General features: G+C 36.1%; 1 protein-coding gene and 1 long non-coding RNA gene across 2 annotated transcripts in view; one reads left to right on the top strand and one right to left on the bottom strand.

Moving 5' to 3' along the window:
* The first annotated feature begins 428 nt into the window (after window positions 1-428).
* Window positions 429-4,126, top strand: LOC127526842 (uncharacterized). The gene is made up of 2 exons (XR_007934282.1): window positions 429-983; window positions 4,037-4,126. It is a non-coding gene; the product is annotated as an uncharacterized LOC127526842 (long non-coding RNA).
* An 888-nt stretch (window positions 4,127-5,014) lies between these two features.
* The window catches only part of si:ch211-217g15.3 (uncharacterized protein LOC368914 homolog), a 28,613-nt gene continuing 9,945 nt past the window's right edge, over window positions 5,015-23,682 (bottom strand). The window contains exon 2 of the mRNA XM_028793434.2: window positions 5,015-5,889. Coding sequence (XP_028649267.2) covers window positions 5,346-5,889 — 544 coding nt within the window. The 3' untranslated portion in view covers window positions 5,015-5,345. The remainder of the gene's footprint in view (window positions 5,890-23,682) is intronic.

Raw genomic sequence — 23,682 nt, 5'->3', positions numbered from 1 at the left:
AAAACCGTGATGATGAATGTATGTAACATTTAATTACAAAATGTAAATAAATCGCATTAGAATTTTTCTATTCAAAAAAATTCAGATCTTTCTGTTTATAACACCCATATTATTTGTGAAGAGGGGGGCTGAATGCACCCCTAGAATACACGGTCGCTCCTCCAAAACCCCCTTTTAAATGGTGATACAATGGGAACAAATACAGTTTTTTACCTCCTCTTTGCTCCATTAGCTGCTGGCTTGTTGCTGTTGCTGTGTCACGTAATCTGCATCTTGCGCAGTGCTTTGAACATTTAAAAGCCTGTACAGCAGCTGTCCTTTTATCTTACTGCCTTGTCTCCCTTCTCCCCCAGACATCCTCTGCTCTTGTTGGGGGTCCCGCTCCCAAGGTGCACCCCAATTAAGAGGAAGATTTTCTGTTCTTTAATTGAGGGACGGAACGGTCCCCTCCGACTACACATGGAGTTCAAATTACTCCTGAAAGAGATTTACGTTTGTTTGAAGTATTTGAATAAAGTTCCTGTCTCTACAATCTCCTGTGTGTTTCTGTGCAACTCTGTGACCCAAGCGTGACAATTTATTAATTATGTTTGCTCCTCCCAATGACTTGCATATCAAATTAAATTGGCAATTCTAACGATTCCATATTGGTCTAGTGTGTATACATGCGTGCACCATGTGACTGATTTTCCAAGGCCAGTTGCTGATGTTCATTTCTTGTTCTTGTTCCTGAAAAAGGTTTTGGCTCCCTATGACCCTCTTCATGGTCAGTTCAAACAATTAATAAATGGGTAGATGAGTAACACTGTAATGTGAACTTTTTGAGTAGCTAAAATATATCTTTAAAAGAAAAATCACATAGCTAGATGTTTATAACAATGTCAAAAATGTTTTCTCTTCATTTTTTAGGGAAATATGGATTATATAAAAAGGTCTGCATTTTACGAGCGAGCAAAAAAAGCAGCTGCTGTTGTAGCCACTGGGTAAGCTGACTGTTACACTACATAATTACAGAATTTCCATGTTGGCAGTATTTGTAACTTATTTTTTAATAGTATGTAATACACTTTGAACAGTGTTTTTTTTTCTTAGAATACCTTTGCCCTGCCAAAGAGAACATAGAGTTTGAGCTCTATTTTGGCCAGATGAAGACTGGTACAGGCCCCTGGGTGACTTAACAGAGAGCTGATCATACTTTTTACAATGAAGCACATAAACATTGTGTTGTTCAATGCAGCATGATATTTCTCACTTTTGATTTTGGTGCAAGACTTGATCACTTCATTGCACCTAGGGGAGGTGGGGGCCCCCCATTTTGACTCCAAGATACTCCATCATTTCATTGAGCGTCTTGGTGAAAAGGCCCCTTGCCGTCATGGCCTCTGGGCATGTACTTGGAATGCCCTAATGGCAGATCCGTTGCTGCTGCTGGATTACCTGTTTTCTGTATTCCGTGTTGTCTTCCACTGGTCATGTAGCCTTTTTGCCACAGTCCAGATTTATGCTGATGGATTGATTGGGTACTGTAATTGCATGATGTGATTATAAGTGTGTGGTTGAGTGTGTGCTGTGTAGTGACAGTTACCACTTTGAGGGATAGGTCCTCCTCACAATCACCAATTGCCATCAGTATAGTCCTAGCTCCCTATAACATCTCTCTTAGTAATTTCTCAAGAAAATAACAACAAAACCAAAGAGTACTTTACCTAAAACAGACATTTCATTACAGAAAATTACAAGTGTGGAGAAAAACAAATTTTGTAGGGCACAAATCATTAAATAGAGTATTGAATATTTTATCTCTATATTCTAAAAATCAATTAAACAATGACAAATATGTGGCAGGAGTGTGATCAAATGAAACCACTCTGTAGGTAATGCTCAAAAGATGTGAGTCCCTGGTTGAGAAGCTTTATTGCATGATGATAGAAGTGCTCCCTGAGCCTCTCTGTTTTTGCCTTTGCCCGATTTCAGCAGGTTGATCAGTCAGTTACTGGAATGAGTCCTAGATGATTTTGGTTGATGTAAGCAAGCTGCAGAGAGAGGAAAAGCAGTTCTTATGGTGCCCTTTGCTGCTTGCACCACCCTTTGCAGGACTTTTCAGCCTTGGGCAGAGAAGTTGCCAAACTAGGAAGTGATTTTCATTGTTAGGATAGTTTCTAAAGTGCCTATGTGGAAAGTTTTTAGAATCACTTGGGACACTCTAAAATTCCCCAGTTGTCTCAGATGGTACTGCCTTGCCTATTTGACCTGCGCTTGTATTTATTAAGTCCATGCAAGGTCCTCAGAGATATGAACTCGAAGGCACTCACCCTTTCCACTGTAGCCCTTTTAATGTTGGCTGGTGAGAAGGACTGATGCTGCTTGCCGCTTAAATCCACAACCTCATCCTTAGTTTTGTTGACATTCATTTGAAGTCTATTTACCTACCACAGTTACACCATGTTCTCCACCTCATCCACATAGGCCATCTCATCACTGTTGGAGATGAAACCAAACACTATTGTTTCATCAGCAAATGTACAGTAACAATGAAGTTGGAGTTATGTGTGGCCGTGCCACTCATAGGTGTAAAGAGAATGCATCAGGAGGCACAGAACACATCCTTGAGGGACTCCTGGGATCTGCCTGTAAGAAAATTTAACACCCACTCACAGAGATGTGTTTTCAGCCCCAAACGAGTTTGGTGAACAGTCTGTGGGGAACTCTTGCACTGAAAGCTGAGTTAAAGTATAATCTCTGATAAATAATATTACACAGTTCCCGTTGATGCTGTCCACATGGGTGAAGGTGCTGTGTACAATGTGGGAGACTGTATCTTCAGTTGACCTATTAGGGCAGAAGGCAAACTGCAGCTGGTTGATGGTGATGAAGATGGAGGAGCAAATAGAGTTTTTACCTCAACCTTTCAAACACCTTCGTGTCTAAAGATGTTAGAGCAATAGTTATTCAGGCAGAGGGGTTTGTTATTCTTTGGTATCTGGACCATAATAGATTTTTAAAAATATGTTGGGGCCATGGACTGAGCCAGGGTCGATTAAGGATTGCAATAAAAACCCTAGTCAGCTGATTAGCACATCAGTGAAGCATGCACCCACAGATGTCATCTGGACCAGCTGCTTTCATGATGGTCATGCGTAGAGTACACACATGCTGATACTACACTGCCAAAGTCACATTCAAACCCAATTAAATCTTCACTCTTCCCTATGCTCCCTATGAAATGTACTCACCCCTGCATGTTGGCTTCCAGTATCAGTCTCTGCATATATGATGTTGTTGCTGGTTCATGAGTCAGTTGTATGGGAAAGGTAAGTATACAGTAGGTAACAGGATAACCACAAAATACATTATATCGTATACATTGAAATGTTTTCTCCATTAATGGAATAACTATACTGTGTCACTTACTACAATTAGAAAGAAGAATACCTGTTCTCGGTTCAGCTTTTCAATAGGGTGAATGATTAAAGAAATGTAGAAATTCACCAGAGACAGCAAAGAGGATATGCTTCCTGCCATGAATACTGCTAAAATGTGTTGATGTCTTGAAAAACAGCAGTTTTATTTATTAAGAATGTCTTTCTACTTGATGCGCATGCATGCTCTGTTTTGCATAATATAGGTAGCATTTTCAGCCCTGCATAATCAATTTCAGTGCTGTGGGGGGTTGTAGGCTATCTTAGTAGCAGATTAGTGCAAGGGAGGAAATAGCCTTGGATAGGCAACAATCCATAGCAGGGCCCAGTCACCTACACTCTCCACACACACATTCACACATTTTTGGGAAAGTTGCAAAAAAAAAAAACCCACACAGACATGGTGAGAATGAACAAAGTCTACAGGTTTGGGACTCATCTTCTGCACCAGCCTGCTGCCTGAGTTCTGTATTGCTGATGTGTTCTTTTTAATAAAATAAAATTCAGGTAGTTTTTACTTACTCTTTTATATGACCTTCTGTTTTCAGATACTCCTATTAAAAGCTCTTGACAAGTTGTTTTGTTTATTTTTTAACATTGCACTTTTTTATTTTTAGAGAGATGTCGCTGTACGGCAGCCTGATTATAAGGAAAGGTGTGATTGCTGTTGAAGACCAGAAGTGATAAAGAGGCAAAGGAATTCTAATGGCTGCAAGTTTAAAAAAAAATCTTCTTTCAAGAATAAATATGCATTTAAAAAACATTATAAGGTGTATGTTTGTTAACTGTATGTGCCATTCTAAAACCAGTGAAGATGCAGTTTCAAATATAAATACTCACATTAAACAAGTGTCCAATCCAGGACATCTCAGATTAATAAAGGCTTTACATGTGGAAACTGTTGAGCAGTACTTGCAAAGATGAATCTCTGCTTCCTGTTACTATCTACCAATAGAACAGACAACCAAGAACATATAAACAAATATATATTTAATGACAATGTCCTGAAACCAATCTCACTTTTTTATTATTTTATTTATTCTAGAGCTGATTTAGCTCTGAACTAGCAAGAACAGCTTCAATCAGTGTACCCAATTAAACAGTAAACTGTTCAAATTGTGCAATTTATAGAACTGATCGAGTACTTGGTCATTAATAAGAGGGCTTTTTATCCCAATAGCTGTGCTTACATTATAGATATATTAAGTGGGTTTTAAAAATTGATGGCTGGTTATAACATATATAATTTTCACTTTTTTGATAAAGTGAACATTACAAAATCTTGTCTTTAATTGTATAATTTGCAGAATACTAGTAGCAAGAATATGGTCTGCCAACGAATGACACTAGTGAAGGTTCATGCTTCTATTCTATGAAATTGAGTTATTTAATGATAAATTGCCTTCAATACATCTGTCCACTAATGTGTGGAAGCCATACAAATTCACTTACTGTAGTTTCTTTTGTAATCAGTTTGAATACTTTATTAATGCAAAATTTGATTATAAGCCATCTCTTTAGTCATATCCATGTATAATATAACAACATTTATCAAACCAGGGTTTTTGGATTTCCTATTATAATATTAATTTCATTATTTATAATTTTTCTTTTTCTCCTGCAATTGTGGACAGTAAATTTTTTGTTATATAGCTATAGTATGTTTCCACAAGAAGTAATTCTTCATTTCAGGTTGCAAAATGCAACATACATTTGAAAATAAGATCAGTATTTTTTCTATACATTTTTTTAAAAATATAATTAAAGAAATCATTCAGCAAAAACGAAATTAAAATTCTTGAAATGTGTATGTCTGTGGGGAAATATTATTGTGTACCCATTGGGTGAAAACCTGGGAAATAATGACTTTTTCATATGCTAAGTTATTTTTTTTTGTTCTAAGAAAATAATAACTATCAAGTCATTTTAGAACTGATGGTAAATATGATCCCTGTCTTCCTCTGGGCCCTCCATAATTTCATACTGGGGTTCTACCATCCGGGAAGGAGGATTCATTTTGGCATCGTCAATGGATGAGTGGTACAAATAATCCTGGTCCTCCTCTGGTTCCATCATTGCCTTGGCAAACAGTCTTTCAAATTGCTGTGGAATCAAGCGTTCAGACTGCTCAGAGATGATGGCAGAGATCACTTGAATTGCTTTAGGGCTATTGGGAAAGGAGTGATATATCTGGTCTTGGTCTTCCTCTGCCTTGGTATCTCTCATTTGGTTTCTGTTTTTAGTGATGATGAATTCTTCAGTAATTTGCAGTTCTTCCTCTTGCTGTTCGTTGGGAAAATTATGAAAAATACCATCTCTGTCCATTTCGGCAGCCTGATACTTTCTTGGTTTTGATATTTTAGAAGGGCCCCAGTTTCTCAGGTCAGAGTCAATGCTGTTTCTGTCTGTTTCTTCTGGTGGTTCGATTTCAATTGACTCTAGAGGGGTTTTTGCATTAAATCCATGTAATCTATGAAAATATAAAACAAAAGTAAAAAATACAGATTGCATTCATAGAATTTATATTCTGGCAGAAGTTGTTGTTATTATAGCAAAACTTCTTCTAGATTTCTACACGGGATTCTCAATGGCTTCATCTATTTAAGAAATTAACTGAAACAATTGCTGGGCAGTAATAGTGAGGTTCCTAATTTAAGCAAAAGGGTTCACTAAATTTTGTTGTTAACTCCTGATACTACAGTGGTTATCATTGCTAAGTCACAGCCCTAGGCACTTCGATTTGATTCCCAGAACAGCCAGCCAGTGGCTGTTAATCATGTCTGGGTGCTCTGGTAATTTCCCGCATCCCAAAGACATTTGTCATATTCTGAACATCAGTAGTATTGTTTTGGTATTATTTTTGTCTTTTTTGTTTGGAAGATATTGATTTTGTTTTGATTATTACATTCATTTTTCTTTTGGTCAAAAATTCTTACATCTCATTCTTTCGGATTTTTTTTTTTTTTTTTAATATTTTTATTTTATTAATTTTCATTGTAATCATTTCATACAAACAGATCAATTTATAACCCAACAAATTTGAAAACAAATCAAACCCCACCCCTGAGAAGGAGAGCTTAGCTAAAGGAAAATTTCTTTAAGCTTTTTAATAAGGCAACATTAGACAAAAGAAGGGGAGAAGTAAATATCTATATAAATAAGAGATGGAGAAGGGAGTTAAATGCAATAATAGTTAATTCTCTTATTCTAAAATAATATTGATTAAATCCTGCCAAGTTTTGAAAAAATTTTGTACAGATCCTCTAACTGAAAATTTGATTTTTTCCAATTTCAAATAATATAAAACATCAGTTTCCCACTGACTTATAAGAGGAGAATTAGGATTCTTCCAATTTAACAAAATAAGTCTGCATGCCAAGAGTGTAGATAATGCAATCACCGTTTGTTTGTCCTTCTCCAATTCAAGTCCATCTGGAAGGACACCAAACACAGCTGTTAGTGGGTTAGGAGGGATTGTGATACTAAGGCTGTCTGAGAAGCACTTAAAAATTTTTGTCCAAAATGATGTTAGTTTGGTGCAGGCCCAGAACATGTGACCCAGTGAGGCAGGAGCTTGGTTGCAGCGCTCGCAGGTTGGATTCTGGCCTGGAAACATTTTGGACAGTTTTAAGCGAGACAGATGAGCTCGATATATAATTTTTAGTTGAATAAGTCTATGCTTTGCGCATATAGAACTCGAGTGAATTCTCTGCTTTGCTACCTTCCACTCCTTTTCTGATATATTGATTAAGAGATCTTCTTCCCAATGTCCTCTTGGATCTTTGAAAGGTAGGGACTCTAATAAGATTTTATATATTGCGGAAATAGTGTTTGTTTCCTCGGAATCGAACAGTATTTTTTCCAGCATTGTGGAGGGTGCAAGGTGGGGGAAATCGGGCAATTTCTGTTTAACAAAATTTCTAATTTGAAGATAGTAAAAGAAATGTGTAGCTGGGAGGTTAAATTTTGAACATAATTGTTCAAAAGATGTAAATATGTTGTCTATATAAAGATCTCTGAGCATTTTAATCCCAAAACTTTTCCAGGTATTAAAAACTGGATATACTTGCGAAGGTTGAAAGAGGTGGTTCCCTTGCAGAGGTGCCACTGATAAAAGATTTTCCATCTTAAAATGCTTCCTAATTTGGTTCCATATTCTGAGTGAGTAAAGCACAATTGGGTTATTAGTATATTTGCGATAACTTTCATTTATTGGAGAGCAGAGCAGGGAATATAAAGAAGTACTACAGGATTTTACTTCTATTGCAGACCAAGCCTGTGTATGTGCATTTATTTGTGTCCAGGTTTTTATGGCTTGTATGTTTGCTGCCCAGTAATAAAACTGAAAATTAGGTAAAGCCATGCCACCTTCTGCCTGAGGTCTTTGTAGGGTCGCTCTTCGGATACATGGGTGTTTTGAGTTCCAAATGAATGAGGTTATTATTGAATCTAACTGTTTAAAAAACGATTTATTGATATATATTGAAATATTTTGAAATAAAAAGAGAAGTTTAGGAAGGATATTCATCTTAACAATGTTAATTCTTCCGGCTAGAGTGAGATGAAGGGTTGACCATCTATGCAAGTCTTGCTTAATTTTTTCCATACAGACGCCAAAATTTTGTTGATAAAGAGCTTTATGTTTACTTGTGATATTTACCCCTAGGTATTTAAACTGATCTGCTATGGTAAAAGGTAGGGTGTCTAATTTAATATTATATGCTTGTGAGTTCACTGGAAAGAGTATACTTTTATTCAGATTAATTCTAAGACCAGATATCTTTTGAAATTCTGTTAGTGCTGTTAAAACAGCAGGGACAGTGTTTTCTGGGTCCGATATATATAAGACCATATCATCTGCATATAGAGAAATTTTCTGTTCCAGGCCTTCTCTGACAATCCCCTTTATCTGATGAGAATTTCGGCAGTGAACCGCCAGTGGTTCAATAGCGATTGCAAACAACAGTGGCGACAAGGGACATCCTTGTCTGGTACCACGTTCTAGTTTAAAGTAGTATGAGCAAATTTTATTAATACAAACTGAAGCTTCTGGACTGGTATACAGTAGTTTAATCCAAGCACAAATATTCGGGCCAAACCCAAATTTCTCCAATGCAGTGAAAAGGTAATTCCATTCGATCATGTCAAATGCCTTTTCTGCGTCTAATGATAGTAATATCTCTGGGGTGTTTGATTTTGCTGGTGAATATATAACATTAAACAAGCGTCGGAGATTTGAAGATAGATGTCGGCCTTTAATAAATCCAGTTTGATCTTGTGATATTACCGAGGGCAGCACTTTCTCCATCCTTCTAGCTAGGATTTTTGAGAGTATCTTAACATCATTATTCAGGAGTGAAATTGGTCTATATGATGCACATTGTAACAAGTCCTTATTTTGTTTAGGAAAGACGGTGATTAATGCTTGTCGAAATGTTTGAGGTAGTATTTGGTGGTCTTTAGCTTCTGTAAATGTTACCAATAAGAGTGGAGCTAGCTGAGTGGAGAATTTCTTATAAAAACTCTACGGGGTAACCATCAGGGCCTGATGATTTCCCGCTTTGTAGTGACTTTATAGCGTCTAGTAATTCTGTTAGCGTTAGAGGTTTATCTAGTTCCTCAGCACTTAAAGCATCTATTTGTGGTATTTGTGAATTATCCAGAAATGCATTAGATTGCGTGTTGTCTTCTTTGGGCTCAGTGGAATATAAAGACTTATAGTAATCTCTAAATGTGTGCATTATTTTATTATGGTCGATGATTTCTTCTCCATTCTTGTTGATGATTACTGGTATTGCATTGTGAACTTCTTGTTTATGAATTTGTTGAGCTAAAAGCTTATTAGCTTTTTCTCCGTGTTCATAGTAATGCTGTCTAGACTTATAAATAAGTTGTTCAGTTTCTTTAGTTGTTAAGATGTTAAGTTCTGTATGCAGGGCCTGCCTTTTCCTGTGAAGAGCTTCACTTGGACGCCTGGCTTGTTCTTCATCTATTCTAGTAATTTCATTTTTTAGCTCTGACACTTTCTTGGTTTCTAATTTATTTCTATGGGAAAGATATGAAATAATCTGGCCTCTTAAGAAGGCCTTTAGAGTTTCCCAGAGTGTTCCTGCAGAAACCTCTGTAGACGTGTTTGTCTCTAGGAAGAAGCTGATTTGTTTGGATATAAATTCTGTGCAGTTCTCGTCTGCCAATAAAAGAGGGTTAAGACGCCATCTGCGAGGTGAGTACGAGGGGCTTATTGATTTTAGCTCCAAGACTAGAGGGGCATGGTCAGAGATAACAATTGTGTCATATTTGCATGATTTAATTGTAGGCAGGAAATTATTATCTATAAAAAAATAATCAATTCTTGAGTAGCTATAATGCACTGGTGAGTAGAACGAATATGTTCTTGAGTTTGGGTTAAGAAACCTCCAGGGGTCTGATAAGTTGTGATCATTTAAAAACTGTGTAATTATCTTTGCAGTATTAGATGTCGTCCCCCCCTGTCACAGGAGTCCTATCTAAGAGTGGATTTAAAACACAATTAAAGTCCCCAGCCATTATAATTTTATGAGTGTTCACATTGGGAATGGATGCAAATAGATTTTGCATGAATTACTTATCATCAACATTGGGTGCATAAACATTTATCAAAATCATTTTACTGTTATATAAGTTGCCCATGACCATCACATATCTCCCTTCAGGGTCCGACACTACCTCTGATGCTACAAATGGAACTGTTCTATGTATAAGAATTCCCACCCCTCTAGTTTTCTTTATAAAGCTAGAATGGAACATTTGGCCAGTCCAGTCTTTTTGTAATCTGAACTGATCCTTGGTTAGTAAGTGGGTCTCCTGTAAAAATACTATTTTAGCGTTTAAGCCTGTTAGGTGAGAGCATACTTTCTTTCTCTTTAATTCATGATTCACGCCTTTAACATTCCAGCTCACAAAGTTAACTGTCCCATCATGGAGACATTGATTCTGAGTTTTTAATGTCATTTTATAGTTTTAATTGGTAATATGGCAGTTTTAATCTTAGTTTCAAGATTCCCCAGGAGTTGTTGCATGTTAGCCTGTTGCTGCATTGATATTTATAATTATAAGGATTATAAGAATAGATTAGATATAACCTGCTCTCCTTCTCTTCCCCCTTTATCCCCCCACCCCCCCATTTTTCCTCCCCACATGAGGCTAGACCCCACTTCGCGATGTTCCAGTCCTCTGACATACGAAGAGACAGAGCACGTCCAAAACAAAACAAACCCCACCCTGCAGCGGCGTTACAGAATTAAAACAGAGATATCTTTTACAGTTAAATCCTTAATACTATCTGCCGAAAATGTTCTCATTAACAATATTTAAGCTTGAAATAATCTTCAGCGCTTTTAAGTTAAGATATTAAGATTAAAAAAAAAAAAAAAAAAAACAACCCTGGGAGTGATTTTAAAAACTAGTCTAGGATAAACCTGGTAATTCATACTGTAATAGTATAATGGTAATTGTATAAATAGTAGAACAAGCATTAAACCAAGGGTATGAAGTTAAACAGTCTACTTTAAGGTATAGTAAAATAAAAAAAATAAATAAATAAATTAAAAAAAAAAAAGAAAGAAAGAAATAAAAAAATAAATAAATAAAACGAATCCTACTTTAATCACTTCCACATTTTCACACTCACGTCTATAACTCTATAACTCTGATTAAAACGTAAACATATAACATATAAAGTCCAGATAAAAACAAAAAAAAAAAAAACAAAAAAAAAAAAAAAAAGAAAATAAGAGATGTATAATTATAATACCAGTCTCTTTAAACATGGATCCAGCGATCAGATCATAGGTCTTTCCCGTGCCTTGATAGAATACGGCTCTTTAATTTTAATTAACTTTCAAAAAAGTGTCGGAAACAGCTTCTTTAATTTTTTTTCAGCTTCTTCTTTGCTGAAGAAAATATAATGTCCATCTTGAACTTCCACTTTCAGTTTGGCAGGATACAAGAGGCTGTATTTGATATCGGCTTCCCGTAGCATCCTTTTAATGTCGTTGTAGGATCTGCGTTTTGCAGCTGTTGATGGTGAGAAGTCGGGAAAAATACGAATAAGATTATTTTCGAATATAATCTCTTGCTTGTGTCTGAGAAGTGCCATCACATCAAGCTTACATCTTAGTCGTTCGAAGCGGACAATAAAAGACCTAGATTTAAAGGCGCTTGGTATCTTTGTGCGATAAGCCGTGGCTATCTCATTGTCGAGTTTAAAGTCATCTCCAATTATTTTAGACAGTAATTCTACTGCAAATTTCACTGGGCTTGAGCTTTCTCGTTTCTCAGGTATACCCTCAATTCTTATATTATTTCTTCTGCACCCATCCTCCAGGGCTGCAAGTCTGTCTCCAAGTTTTTTGTATTCCGAGTTCGCAGCTGTGGCTTTTTCATCGGCATTAGATGCCATTTGTTCAGCTGTTTCCACTCGAGCCGTGAGTCCCTGCTTAACGTCTTCCAGCTGATCTGAAACGTCATTAATATGATCATCAAGCCTTTTCAGTTTGGAGTTAGTTTCTTCAATGTGTTCCACTAATTTCTCCAACATGCCTTTAAAGTTCACGTCGAAACGTTCAAATAGACGCGTTTCCTTATCTTTGTTATCCTTCTTGAGCTCAGTGGCCACCTTCTTAAGATCATTTGTGTTATCTTTCTTAAGCTCATTCATGGCCGTAACCATGGCAGTGGCCAGTGTAGTGTTCATCTCTTTCTGTGTAGCTATCTGTGTAGCGATCATCTCTTTCAGTTCGGACAGTTCGCTTCTGCTTTCGTGCTCTGCAAGTGAAAATGCAGCTCCTGTTACAGGCTCGCGATGAGTAGATGAGAGCACGTCCTGCAGAGCCCTTTCTAGTCTCGAATGATCCTCAGAAATCGGCGATCCCTCGCGACCTGTATCACTTGCGCCTTCGCTCCCATTTTCACTCTCGACTGGAGACGATACAATGGAGCGGGGCCCCAGGAATTCTGCGCACTCTTCTGCCTGTTCCAGGTCAGTCTCCGTGATGCCATACCTTACACTTGCACTCAGGCCGGAAGTCTGACCGGACTTCGATGCAGCTTTAAGTTTCTTTTCCGGTTCTTTCTGACTTTTCTTCTTGTTACTCATGCTTGCATATTGTAGTGGAAGTTCCTTGGTCGGGTTAAATACAGGATACCTCTAAATAATATGAAATACGTGGGAAAATAAAGCCGCTGCTAGCGGAGCTCTGCTTCAGACGTCCATCTCCTATAAACGGACGAAACCAATTCTCATTCTTTCGGATTTTGTACTGGTTATTATGATTGCTATTGTCATTGCTTAGGGATGCTGCACATGTGATAGCTTGTTATGATGTCTTATAAAATAATAGGGCTGATTTATGAACTTACCTGCACTATGATATAAAAAAAGATAGACCTTTCACTTCATTTCTAGTTTTTAAAAATTATTCCAGCTTTATCTGCTTTGCAAATTTGAGTTTTGCTTTGACCCTTTTCATAATTTACATAAATGCCTATCGCTTGACCATTGCCTGCTTTCTCTATTTTAGCCCTGTCCACACTACTACATTTTTATTTTAAAAAAGCATTCATTTATCCATTTTTGCATTTTTTGTCCACACAACCCCATTGTTTTAGACCTCTGAAAATGAAGATTTTTAAAAAGGCTGTCCAAAGCCGGATACTTTCTTAAACACATCATCAGCATTGCGGTATGGACAAGCAAAAACAGAGTTTTCAGAAAACAAGGCTCTAATCATGGTTCATACTTACTTCATGACCCTTCCCTAATTGAATTCTGTGCCTTTCAACATCTCATGCACTGATAGGTAACCCTTCACAGAAGAAAACATTTTCCAGCATAGCAGGCATAGAAGAGTTGCTTTCCATGGCCCTTGTTATGCTGTTTACCTGTGTGGATCTAAAATACGCTCCGTACAGTTTGAATTCTGAAAGGCAAATTATTTATGTAAATCCCATGGCTGGCAGCGTTACTTTTATAGTGAAAAAATTCAGAGTCCTATGAAAATCATATTGTAAATAACTTAGTTGACAGCCTCTAGTCAGCGTTTATTACTTAAACCTAATCTGTTCAGTAAGGAAAAGCACATGTCATATCAAAAGTAATAACAAGGCAATGCAGCCGAGCTCACAAAATTACAGAACAGAGACAGACACGAAAGCACAATGGAATAAAGCAGCAATATAGACACATGCACACATTCATTTGTGTATTTTCTCAGTTGAGTTTGTTTTACTAATGTTTGGTACAAGATGCACTCCAATTGCTAATAACTGCTGATAATCCAACCTCTCTCGATTGAACATAGAGGTAAACGCATTTTTTTAAGTGCCACTTTAGCATTTGCTATGTTATTATTTAATGACAAAATGACCATCACTAATCCTGAAGACTGGTACTTTCAACTGTAATCAGCACATGATTGTGACATGGGGTAATTCAATGTGTCTCCTTAAGGAATTTTTTTTGTTTTTCCCTTGCTGTGAATGTTCTATCAGAATTTTGCTTGCTCTGATAGTTGTGAAAGCACACAAAGCACATGGGAATATGACTTTTACGGGTCTCTGAATTTTTCACTACCCAGTCCCTTCATGGAGTTTGCTGCTGATGCATACATGCACAATGTAGGTGAAGGTCAACATGATATGAATTTTCCGGTGTTTCAGTATGGACAGGGATACTTTTGTAAAAAACTCCAGTGTATCCAGAGATTGTTTTTAAATGAAAATGTGGTAGTGTGCACATAGCGTTTGATTCATATCTCATCTAAGGTAAGATAAGACAAGAAAACTTTATGTCAATGTATCACTGAAGGACAGCAAACAACAATATTACAATGGTATTCCCAGAGATTTCCATAAATATTGGTGCAGCATTAGTAGTTTAATAGCTCTCTGATAGAAGCTGTTTTTCAGTCTGGTACTGTGTTCATGGATAGTCCTGTATCATAACCCAGAGGAAACAGTTTAAAGAAATGATGTGCAGGATGGGAAATTTCTCCAGTGATGTTGGAGGACTTTCTTTGACACTTGGACAAGTAAATGTCCTTGACTGCCAGCAACTGTGTGATAATGATGCTTTGTGCAGCCCAGTTGACCCATTTCAGGGACTTCTGTTTTTCCCTCATGCAATAGGGAATTGCATACTATGAGGTGATGCAGTACATCAAAACACTTTCCACTCTGCAGTGATAGGAGTTCAAAAGAAGGTCTTGGAGCAGACACATTCTTTTCCGTCTTCTCAGGACGAAGAAGCGTTGTTCTGCATTCTTGGTGATATCTGAGGCATGGGTGGCCCAAAAGAAGTCTCCTTTCATTTTCACCCCTAAGAGTTTGAAACTGAAATACACTCTCCACAGGTTCAACATTTACAATCAATGGACTAAGGAAGGCTTTCCATTTCTGCTTGAAGTCCACCACAATCTCTCTGGATTTCCCTAGTGTTAAGACACTAAGTATTAGGATTTACCTTCACCACACGGATTACTTCTTTTTTTTTTTTACCAAACATAACTTAAATGATAGATGTATTTTGTGAATACAATATGCATGTCAGGTTAATCTTCAGCCCTGAATTGATCCAGAAATAATGAGTGTGAGTATGTGTTTGATCTTATGCTGTGATCAACTTCCATCCTATCTATGGTTGACTCCTGCCTTGCTCTGCTAACAAAAAAAGGTTTTAAGCAAATTTAAAGGAATTCTTTACTGAAAAAGTATATTTTAAATATGAAACTTACCCAAGTAATTTGTAGTGATAACCAAGATAAAAGTAAAATGTCATGTTTTCATGCAGAAAAGAGGTAACAAAGTTTTAGATATACAGTAGTAACCATCTATTGTCACCAACTTCAGGCAACTTCAAACAGCCTATGAAAAAATTTTCTCATTACTGGCATCACATAATCCACACATCAAGTTGTACACAACAACATTGTTAACTAGAGTGTTTTCCTGAAGTGGCTTATTTAGCAATGTTTTAGTGAAAATACATGTGTTTGGTGCATTGTGACGACTTAACAGTGGAGTATTCCTTAGAAACAGCACAAAATCAAGTAATATTTTTAAAACAGATCCTTGTTGATCTTTGCTCTTGTAATTTGTACTTTACAGTCCCTCCTCCCATTTGACTCTTTTGAATGAATTCTTCAGTAATAAAAACAGTGTATGTAATGCTGAGGATATAGGTATTTCTTCGTAGTGGGTCAGAAAGCTGTGCTGCTTCTTTTTTGCCATTTTCCCTCAGTCCCCTTCTTGTCCATCCCTAGCTAATGTCTGCATAAGCTAAACTTTACCATTTTTTCCTTCTTACTCAGCTAAACATTTTTTTAAATTTGACTGGTCAACATTATTTTTGTCTGTGTTATGGACTGACAACCAAAGAAACTGTAACCTGCTAAAAATGCTTTTAAATATGGAAACTATTTCTTTAGAAATCAGATCAAAAGCATACATTTTTTTAAATAAAACTTTCTTTTGCTAGAGGCATTTTATAGCTTTTACAGTATGTCAGTATAATCCTAAAATTTAAAATTTTCAAAGAATATACCTCCCTGACTTATAATATATTCCCATAATTAAGTCAGTAATTTCAAAGTTCGAAACAAAAGAATTCAATTCATTTTTTGTGGTAAGTAGTCTTGGGTTACTGCTTAATACCAAATACGGAATTGCTTTATTGTTTCAGTGCAAAGAGAGAGATCATGACGCAAACATGTGTAATTGCTGTCTGTAAAACCATATATTCTTAGACCATGTGATGGATGGCCGGGGCCCATGCCAGGCCAGGACGCCCGTACAGCATATGTACCAGGGGAGCATGCATGGGAAACACAACATCTCCCCCTGGACGTTAGATGGCAGCCTCCCTGGGTTGCAGCAGTGCCTCGGACTCTCCCAGGGCTTCATGGGGGTTGGAGTTTTGTGCAGCCCTGTTGGGTTCCACAGGAACCGCCAGGGGGTGCTGTAGCAGGAGCTGCTGGACCCTTCTGGGCACTAGTTTCACCACACCCGGAAGTGCAGCCGGATGTCGGCAATCAAACACCTGGAGCACTTCCGGGTGCCCAATAAAAGGGGCCAGCAACCACCACTCAGCGGCCAGAGTTGGGTGGAGGAGGACGAGGTTGCCTGGGAGGAGTGGTGGTGCAGGAGAAGAAAGTGTGTTGTGTGTTGGTGTTTTGGGACTGTGTTGTAGCTGGGGGACATGGGGAAGATGTGCCCTCCAGCTGAAGAAAAATAAAAGTCTTTTTAATTTTATATGTGCCTCCGTGTCCATCTGTGCCAGGTCAGGCGCCTATATAGCGCCTTTTGTTACAATCAACAGGGGTTAAATTGTGATTATGCTGAAATCTCAATACAGTCTATAAGTATAATATATTTTACCATCTGCTCCTAATAATTCGAAGTAGAAACAATTAGTGAGCACTACTTTGGACTAGCTTTATATTTCTGCTGGACCGACCTGTTGACTAATAATTTTTTAAATGTTTAGACCATATTAATTACTTTATATGAAAGTCACTTCCTTGACATGGTTAAACAAATTTTAGGTCAGGATTTGATTTTTGTTTTTGAGTACATGTTCTGCATGTCTCATATTTGAAAAGTTTACACAGTTGTGTATGCATATATATACAGTATATATGCATAAGCTAAAAAAAGTGTAGTAATATGCTGTTTATTTTGTGACATTATGGTAGTATAAAGTTTCAATCTATTTATTTTCATGTAATTACTTGCATAAAATCAATATTTTTTTTTTATGGGAATACCTTTTCTATCCAAGAATTGTAACAAAGATGGGCTTCTCACGCTTGAAGAAGCAGCTGCTTCTATAAGTGAATTGGTACTTCTGCTTAATCAGGCAAATTTACAACAACCGAAGCAATGTCTTTAATCATAATGTCCATAAATTTAATAGATCAAAATTTAACGTTAAATGCTCAATATCTAAACCAATTTTATGGACACAAAACAGAATCAAAAAGTTGCGAGAGATAAAAAAGTTTCCACAAATAAGAACCTATATTAAGAGCGCATATTATATGACACACCAATACACTTCTCTCTTTCACATGAAGACCTTTTGAGGTTTGTGAGGCACTTGGACTTTTTCATTGTCCCTTTGAAAAGTGTATAGGTCAACTGGCACCATTTTATGAATTCATGATATGTCGAGTATGCATAGATACTTATAGATGCACTATTTCCGTGTTAAATTCTTGTACCTTGTTTCAGTACATCCACATTCAAAACATTATGCAGTTTGAAGAAAGCAGTTATTAATCACATATCACTCATCTAAGAAATGCCTTAATATTGTATTATTATGTATTATTATGTGTTATGTACTGTATTAAATTTATGATCTTCTCTGAAATATAAACAGCATAACATTTTCTAATTACAAGTATTAAGGTAATCATATTAGCAAAAAGGAGACAAGTAAAAGAACTTCAGTACTTACAGTATGTTGATCTAATGTTGTGAAAATCTCAATAATGCCTAGCAATGTTTATGCCTTCTTTCTTCACGTTCTCATCTAATAGTTGGACTAGGACTAATACAATATATACTGTATGTGCCTACAGATCAGGGTTTTGCCAGAATGGCTGCCCTACTAACTATGAGTTTATGTGAGTTTCATTTTGTTAGTGTTAACTGTCTAGAACAAAAATTTGATTGTGCTTAGATCTGCCATCAGAATACATGATTGACTGTCAAATAATTCACCAGTCATTTACATTTTACATTTGGTACAGTATGATGAATATATATGTTGTCCTTTACCATGGCTGAGTCACCTGGATTGCCCAGAATGGCTAAGAATCAAAGATATTTATGGTTAAAATCTTTTGATGTCCAGTTATCTAGATAGCAATTATTCAAACTTGGGATGTCTGGAAAGCTCATAGGTGAATTCTTTCATAGTTGAGTTTAAAGTGACCCAATTACTTTTTCTTATGCCCACTCCTCGCAACTGCTATTTGTTTAGAAATAAGGCTATCCAAAAAAATCTCATATTAAACATAAGTATATATTAAAATGTATTCAAATATAGGTTAAATGGATTTGTTTCATTATTATTGTTGATATTTTCCTTTTTTGATTAAAAGTGTACCAGCAGAGAGTGAAGTTTATATGACTCATGCACAGCTGCATATATAAGGTGGATAAAAACTCAACTGCAGCTTTTCAAATGAGTGTGACACTTAGAAAACACAGCATTTCACAAAAAACAGAATCCTCTGGATGCGCAAAATGACATGATAAAAATGCAGAATGAGGTATTGTTATGATTTGTATTTTTTATTCATTCGTTCAGGTGTTTCCTGAAAATATTTATACATAGTTGAGGTTTTTTTAACTTAAGGATTCTGAATTTAACCTTAGTTCGCATTTGCAAGGTGTTGTTTGAAATTTTACTGATTTTATCATCCTTTCCAAAATGCTGTTTTGCTTATTGCAAAAAATTACACTACTATTTTGTGGAGTTGTTGTTGTCGTGTTGCTAGGGAGATGCTCTGGCATCACAAGGTTGTGGGGATAAAGGTCACAACAAGTGCTTCCTGTTTATCTGAGTTTGTGAAGGAAAAACAAAGAATGTGTGAATTTATTTTGTGAGAGCTTTCATGGTCAACAAATTCTGTGCTATGACTTTTTGACTTTGAATAGCATTTTGTTTTGGTTTTGATGATTGTTTTGCTGATTTCCTCAATAGGAATCTCATCTGTCTCTCAGTTTACATCTTATCTCCCAGTCATTTTGTAAAACAATAGCTGCCTTTCTTGTTAAAAAAAAAAAAAAAAAACGAAAAATGCAAACCAGAACAGGGATGTCCTGGACTGCAGCCCATTAATGAAAATAAAAAAGCAGATAAAATCTCTGTTGATAGCTCAAACACATTAAACACAATCATTTTTTTATTTTTAATAGCTATTTTAAAAACATGCAGCCAGTGGACAATCCTTAAAGTGCTCAGTGACTGACTTCATTTTTGGCAGCATAGGATTAAATATACCATTATAAGACTTAACATTTTTTTTAATCCCTGCTGTCTGTCCCTAGGGTTTTTGAACATACTTTTCATTGGTGGTGCAGCTTACTTTCTTCATTTTCTTCTAGTATTGTTGTCTTTCATGAGAACTTTGTATCTGTATTTGATTTCTCATTTGCACTTGAGGCTGTCTGGTTAGACTCTGGTTAGACAATTTAAATAATGAACGAGTAAATGAATGAATGAATGGATGGATGGATGGATGGATGGAAAACATAATTTGTAAAAATTAAAGCAAAAATAATTTGTTTCTGACTGGAAATCCATTTTGCAAGTCCAGAATGTGATGAGGCAGGCAGTTCTGCTTTTGGACACAGATGCCCATGCAAAGTTGTAACTTTTAACAATCCTGAATCAACTTTAAATTAATTAGTAATAATTTATTTTATGCAATGCGCTATTTATATAAAGTTACCCATGCATTTTTTAAACCATGAACAACATACACCATATCTCTTCACCTTCATGAAGGAATTAATTCATTCATTCATTATTTGCATAGTTATGTAAACATATCCTTAATATGTTACAATAAAAAAATATAAAAATAATATATTTGTTAAAGTGTTTTCTGTAATTCAAAAAATTACGAGATATGAAGAGGTACGTAGTTATGTTGCATGATATTAAGTAGTTCTCACAGTAATGTATTTGAAAATTTTTGCTCATGTCAACCTGATCCACAGAGGAAAGGTTGCCAACAGTTTTTTATGCCAGTCTCATCTGCCAGCTCCCTGTCCTCATCAAAAGTATCTGTAAAGGCCACTCAGAATCAACTTTTCTAGAGGTGCCTCTGGATCTGACACAGCCCTGGAAGGCTGGTTGACATCTTAGCCTAACTATGATGTTTATTATTATAGAAGGAAGAACATCTCCGGATTTGGAATCTTTTGGTCTTTCTCCCCAAGTTGATTCCTTTTGTTATCAGTTAGCTCTACATTATGGATTTGACTTTTTAAAATGGAGTGATCTGCAAAGGGCAACAGCCACATTTATTTGGGTGTACATTGTGTAGGTAAGATGGGCAGCCTGTGGACAAGATATACACAGTCAGTTGAGCTGAGGAAAATATGCTTTCCTGTCAAAAAAATGGAAACAAGAGAGCAGGAAAACACATGTGAGGGCTTAACAAAGTGAAAATGAACAGCCTGTATAGTAAGTGGCTCAAACATGATATCATTTGAATGTTTTTTTGTTTTGATTGTATTAGTTTATCTTTATTTAGTGGTCTGTTTGTGTTATAATCATAGCTTTGATTACTATGACACCACCCCTGACTAGGGTATATGTCCAAGACCTTTCTGCTTAGCTCGAGAAAGTTAGTTTGTTTGAGAGCTTTGAATTTTGCTTCTGACTCTTTATTTGTTTTGACCATATATGTAGTAGTGCAAATATATATGTCAATAAATTAATTGAATGATATGTTGCAAGTCACTGTGCAAAATACCTCAGAAAAGGTTCTAGATTATATTGACAATTATGTATTCATCTTTTTCCATTCATTTGGTGAGTGATTTCTAAGATTACTGTGCATGGACCTGAGGTGTTGCCCTTTTGGTTCTTCACCTCGCTTAAATTATACACATCTTCCTTAGATTTATACTTCTTTTGAATAATTAAAATGATCACAACTGGAATGTGGTATATAAACCAAATAAAGCACAAGGTACACAAGAACTTTGTGACATCTAAATAGCCAAATGAAATAGGTTGGCTAAATAAAATGAATGGTAAAATAATGTATTCCTTCAGGGAACAGTAAACAAGAGGTGTGATCAGAAACAAAAATGACATTAAAAGGGAAATTAAGGAAAGGTGATGGGTTAACACCATTTGGAGAGCTTACCCAAAAGCACACAGCCACTAAATAGCCTGTATGTCATCAGAGAGAAGCAGATACCAAGGAAGGATGGATGAGAGAGAACAAAGAAATTCTACAATAGTGCAAAACTTAAATTGAAAGAGAGATGCATTAGATATTTTAGGACTGAAGCACAACTATATTCATTTAAATAAAAGTAGACTCACCAAAATGAAAAGTAAAGGTGCTGTGATGTCTGGACTAACTTGTCTATCATCTCCCTTGTGGTCACATTTGTACAGTATATGTATATGTATATGTATATTTAAGCTTAGAAAGTTTTGATTTGATCCAGTCCATCGAAAAGAGCACCATGGGTGATTACACTAAATCATATATGTGTATGTGGGTGAGAATGAGCTACCTTAGTTTTTAAAATCACATCTTAATGATTGTCAGTAATCTATTTTTATCTGTACCTGACTTGCACAAAAATGCCTTAAAAATTTTTATAAGAAAATAAAGGAAATTTCATGCAGTTATGAATCTTAACCAAAGAAAAACAGTGTTAAGAGAAAATCCCACAAATATAACAGTGCAAAAATATGTCAGTAAATCAATTAAATGAGATGTTATAAGTTACTGTGCAAAATACCTCAGATAATGTTACAGACTTTGTTGACAATAATGTCCCTTTTCTTCTGACATTTCCACTTTCAATTTAAATAACTGAGAAAAAAAATTTGAGGGCAATGACTGAAACACTAAGATGACTCTTATTTATTTTGTCATATATTTGACTCTGAATCATAGGTCTAATTATATAAAGTATGAATGAAACATTAAATATGCCCAATCTACCTGTATACAGTACATAAAGTTAAGAAGGTCTGTGTGGGCATCACTCACTTCATAAGCACCCAGAGAAAGTAGTGTGCTGGGGCCCCTGTTTTGATAGCAAAACAGAAACATACATAGGCATCAGAAACAACGTGGGCCCCTATGCTCCTGGGGCCCCTGACCAGTGCCCATACGTTAAGACAGCCTTGGGCTCAACCGATTTACATGAAATTCAGTATGTATATTCGTCTTGGTCCCTGTAACAGTATAGGCTACTTTTGCCTGCCCCCAGTCTACTGGGGGTTGGCCTGAGGGCAAAAAATGAGAAAACTTGCTACGTGACACATTATTTTTTTACACTTTCAGGCTCAAGTTAAGGATGTATGTACACAGATTATCTTGAAAGTTTAGAGATAAATTAAAGGTAGACCTGCAGTTCACACATTACCTTGGTGCTGTGGAATAGTCAGTGTGTTCTTCTACTTCTATTTCCTCTTTTAATATTATTTTTCAAATAATATGGCTTCTAGAATGAGAATGATTTAAATACAAGATCTGCCAATGCCAATAAGAAAGTGTCTGACATGAGATTCTCAAAGCCAAGAATAGCAAAACAACCATTTGAAACACTGAAAGTTATAGTAGCTATTCACAGCCACATAATACAGACTGAAATATTGACAGGTGACAGAGCATGTTAAATTATTTTCATCCCAAGAATTCCTGCGATTCCCAATTATTTTTTGTTTTCTTTTAAACATCTATAACTTCCTATCTGTACCTGCTTTGCTATGACGGTAAACGAATCCCAAGGTCTGGAACTGAAAATTGCAGGCATAGATTTAAGATCAGATTGTTTCTCTGTGCATCTTTATGTTGTTTGCTCATGAGTGGCTCCAGCCAGGCCTTTGCTTACAGTATATACAGTACATTCCATGAAATACACAAGAAAAAATGTTATTTCTAAAAAACCAATCGCTTGATATCTGACTTTTATTCACATATAACTTTTACGTAAGTAACAGTATATTTGTTATTTCAATTTAACTGCAATATTTATGTAAATATAATATTGATTTTCCATATAAAATCTAGTATTTATTTATTTATTTAACATAATAAAATCAAATTCTGTTTATTTGTCTACAGTTTTGAAGTAAACTCAGCTAGTATTAAAATATATTTAATGATTTTATCCAAAGCAATTTATGAATTATGCAAACATTAATAAAGTCATTTTGATATTTCTACAGTGGGAGTACTAACAGCATAAATGAATCAAGCTCTCAAACCAAGAAGACTGTGGTTGAGGTCTGGTGTCTTAAGCACTAGGCCATACATTCTGTCATTTATTTATTTTTTGATCCTGCTTTCTCCATTTCAATGGGCCAGCAGAAATAAACCTCAGAACTAATGTCAGTGATCAATTCAGAGTACTTGAAGAAAGACCATATGAATTCATGAAGAATATGCCACAATCTCAGTTTCTTTTAGTTGTGAAGTACGTATAAAGTCACACCATAACAAAAATAACT

Source organism: Erpetoichthys calabaricus, chromosome 2 (genome assembly GCF_900747795.2).
Source record: "Erpetoichthys calabaricus chromosome 2, fErpCal1.3, whole genome shotgun sequence".
Classification (NCBI taxonomy): Eukaryota; Metazoa; Chordata; class Cladistia; order Polypteriformes; family Polypteridae; genus Erpetoichthys; species Erpetoichthys calabaricus.
This window is presented reverse-complemented; position numbering and strand designations above follow the sequence as displayed.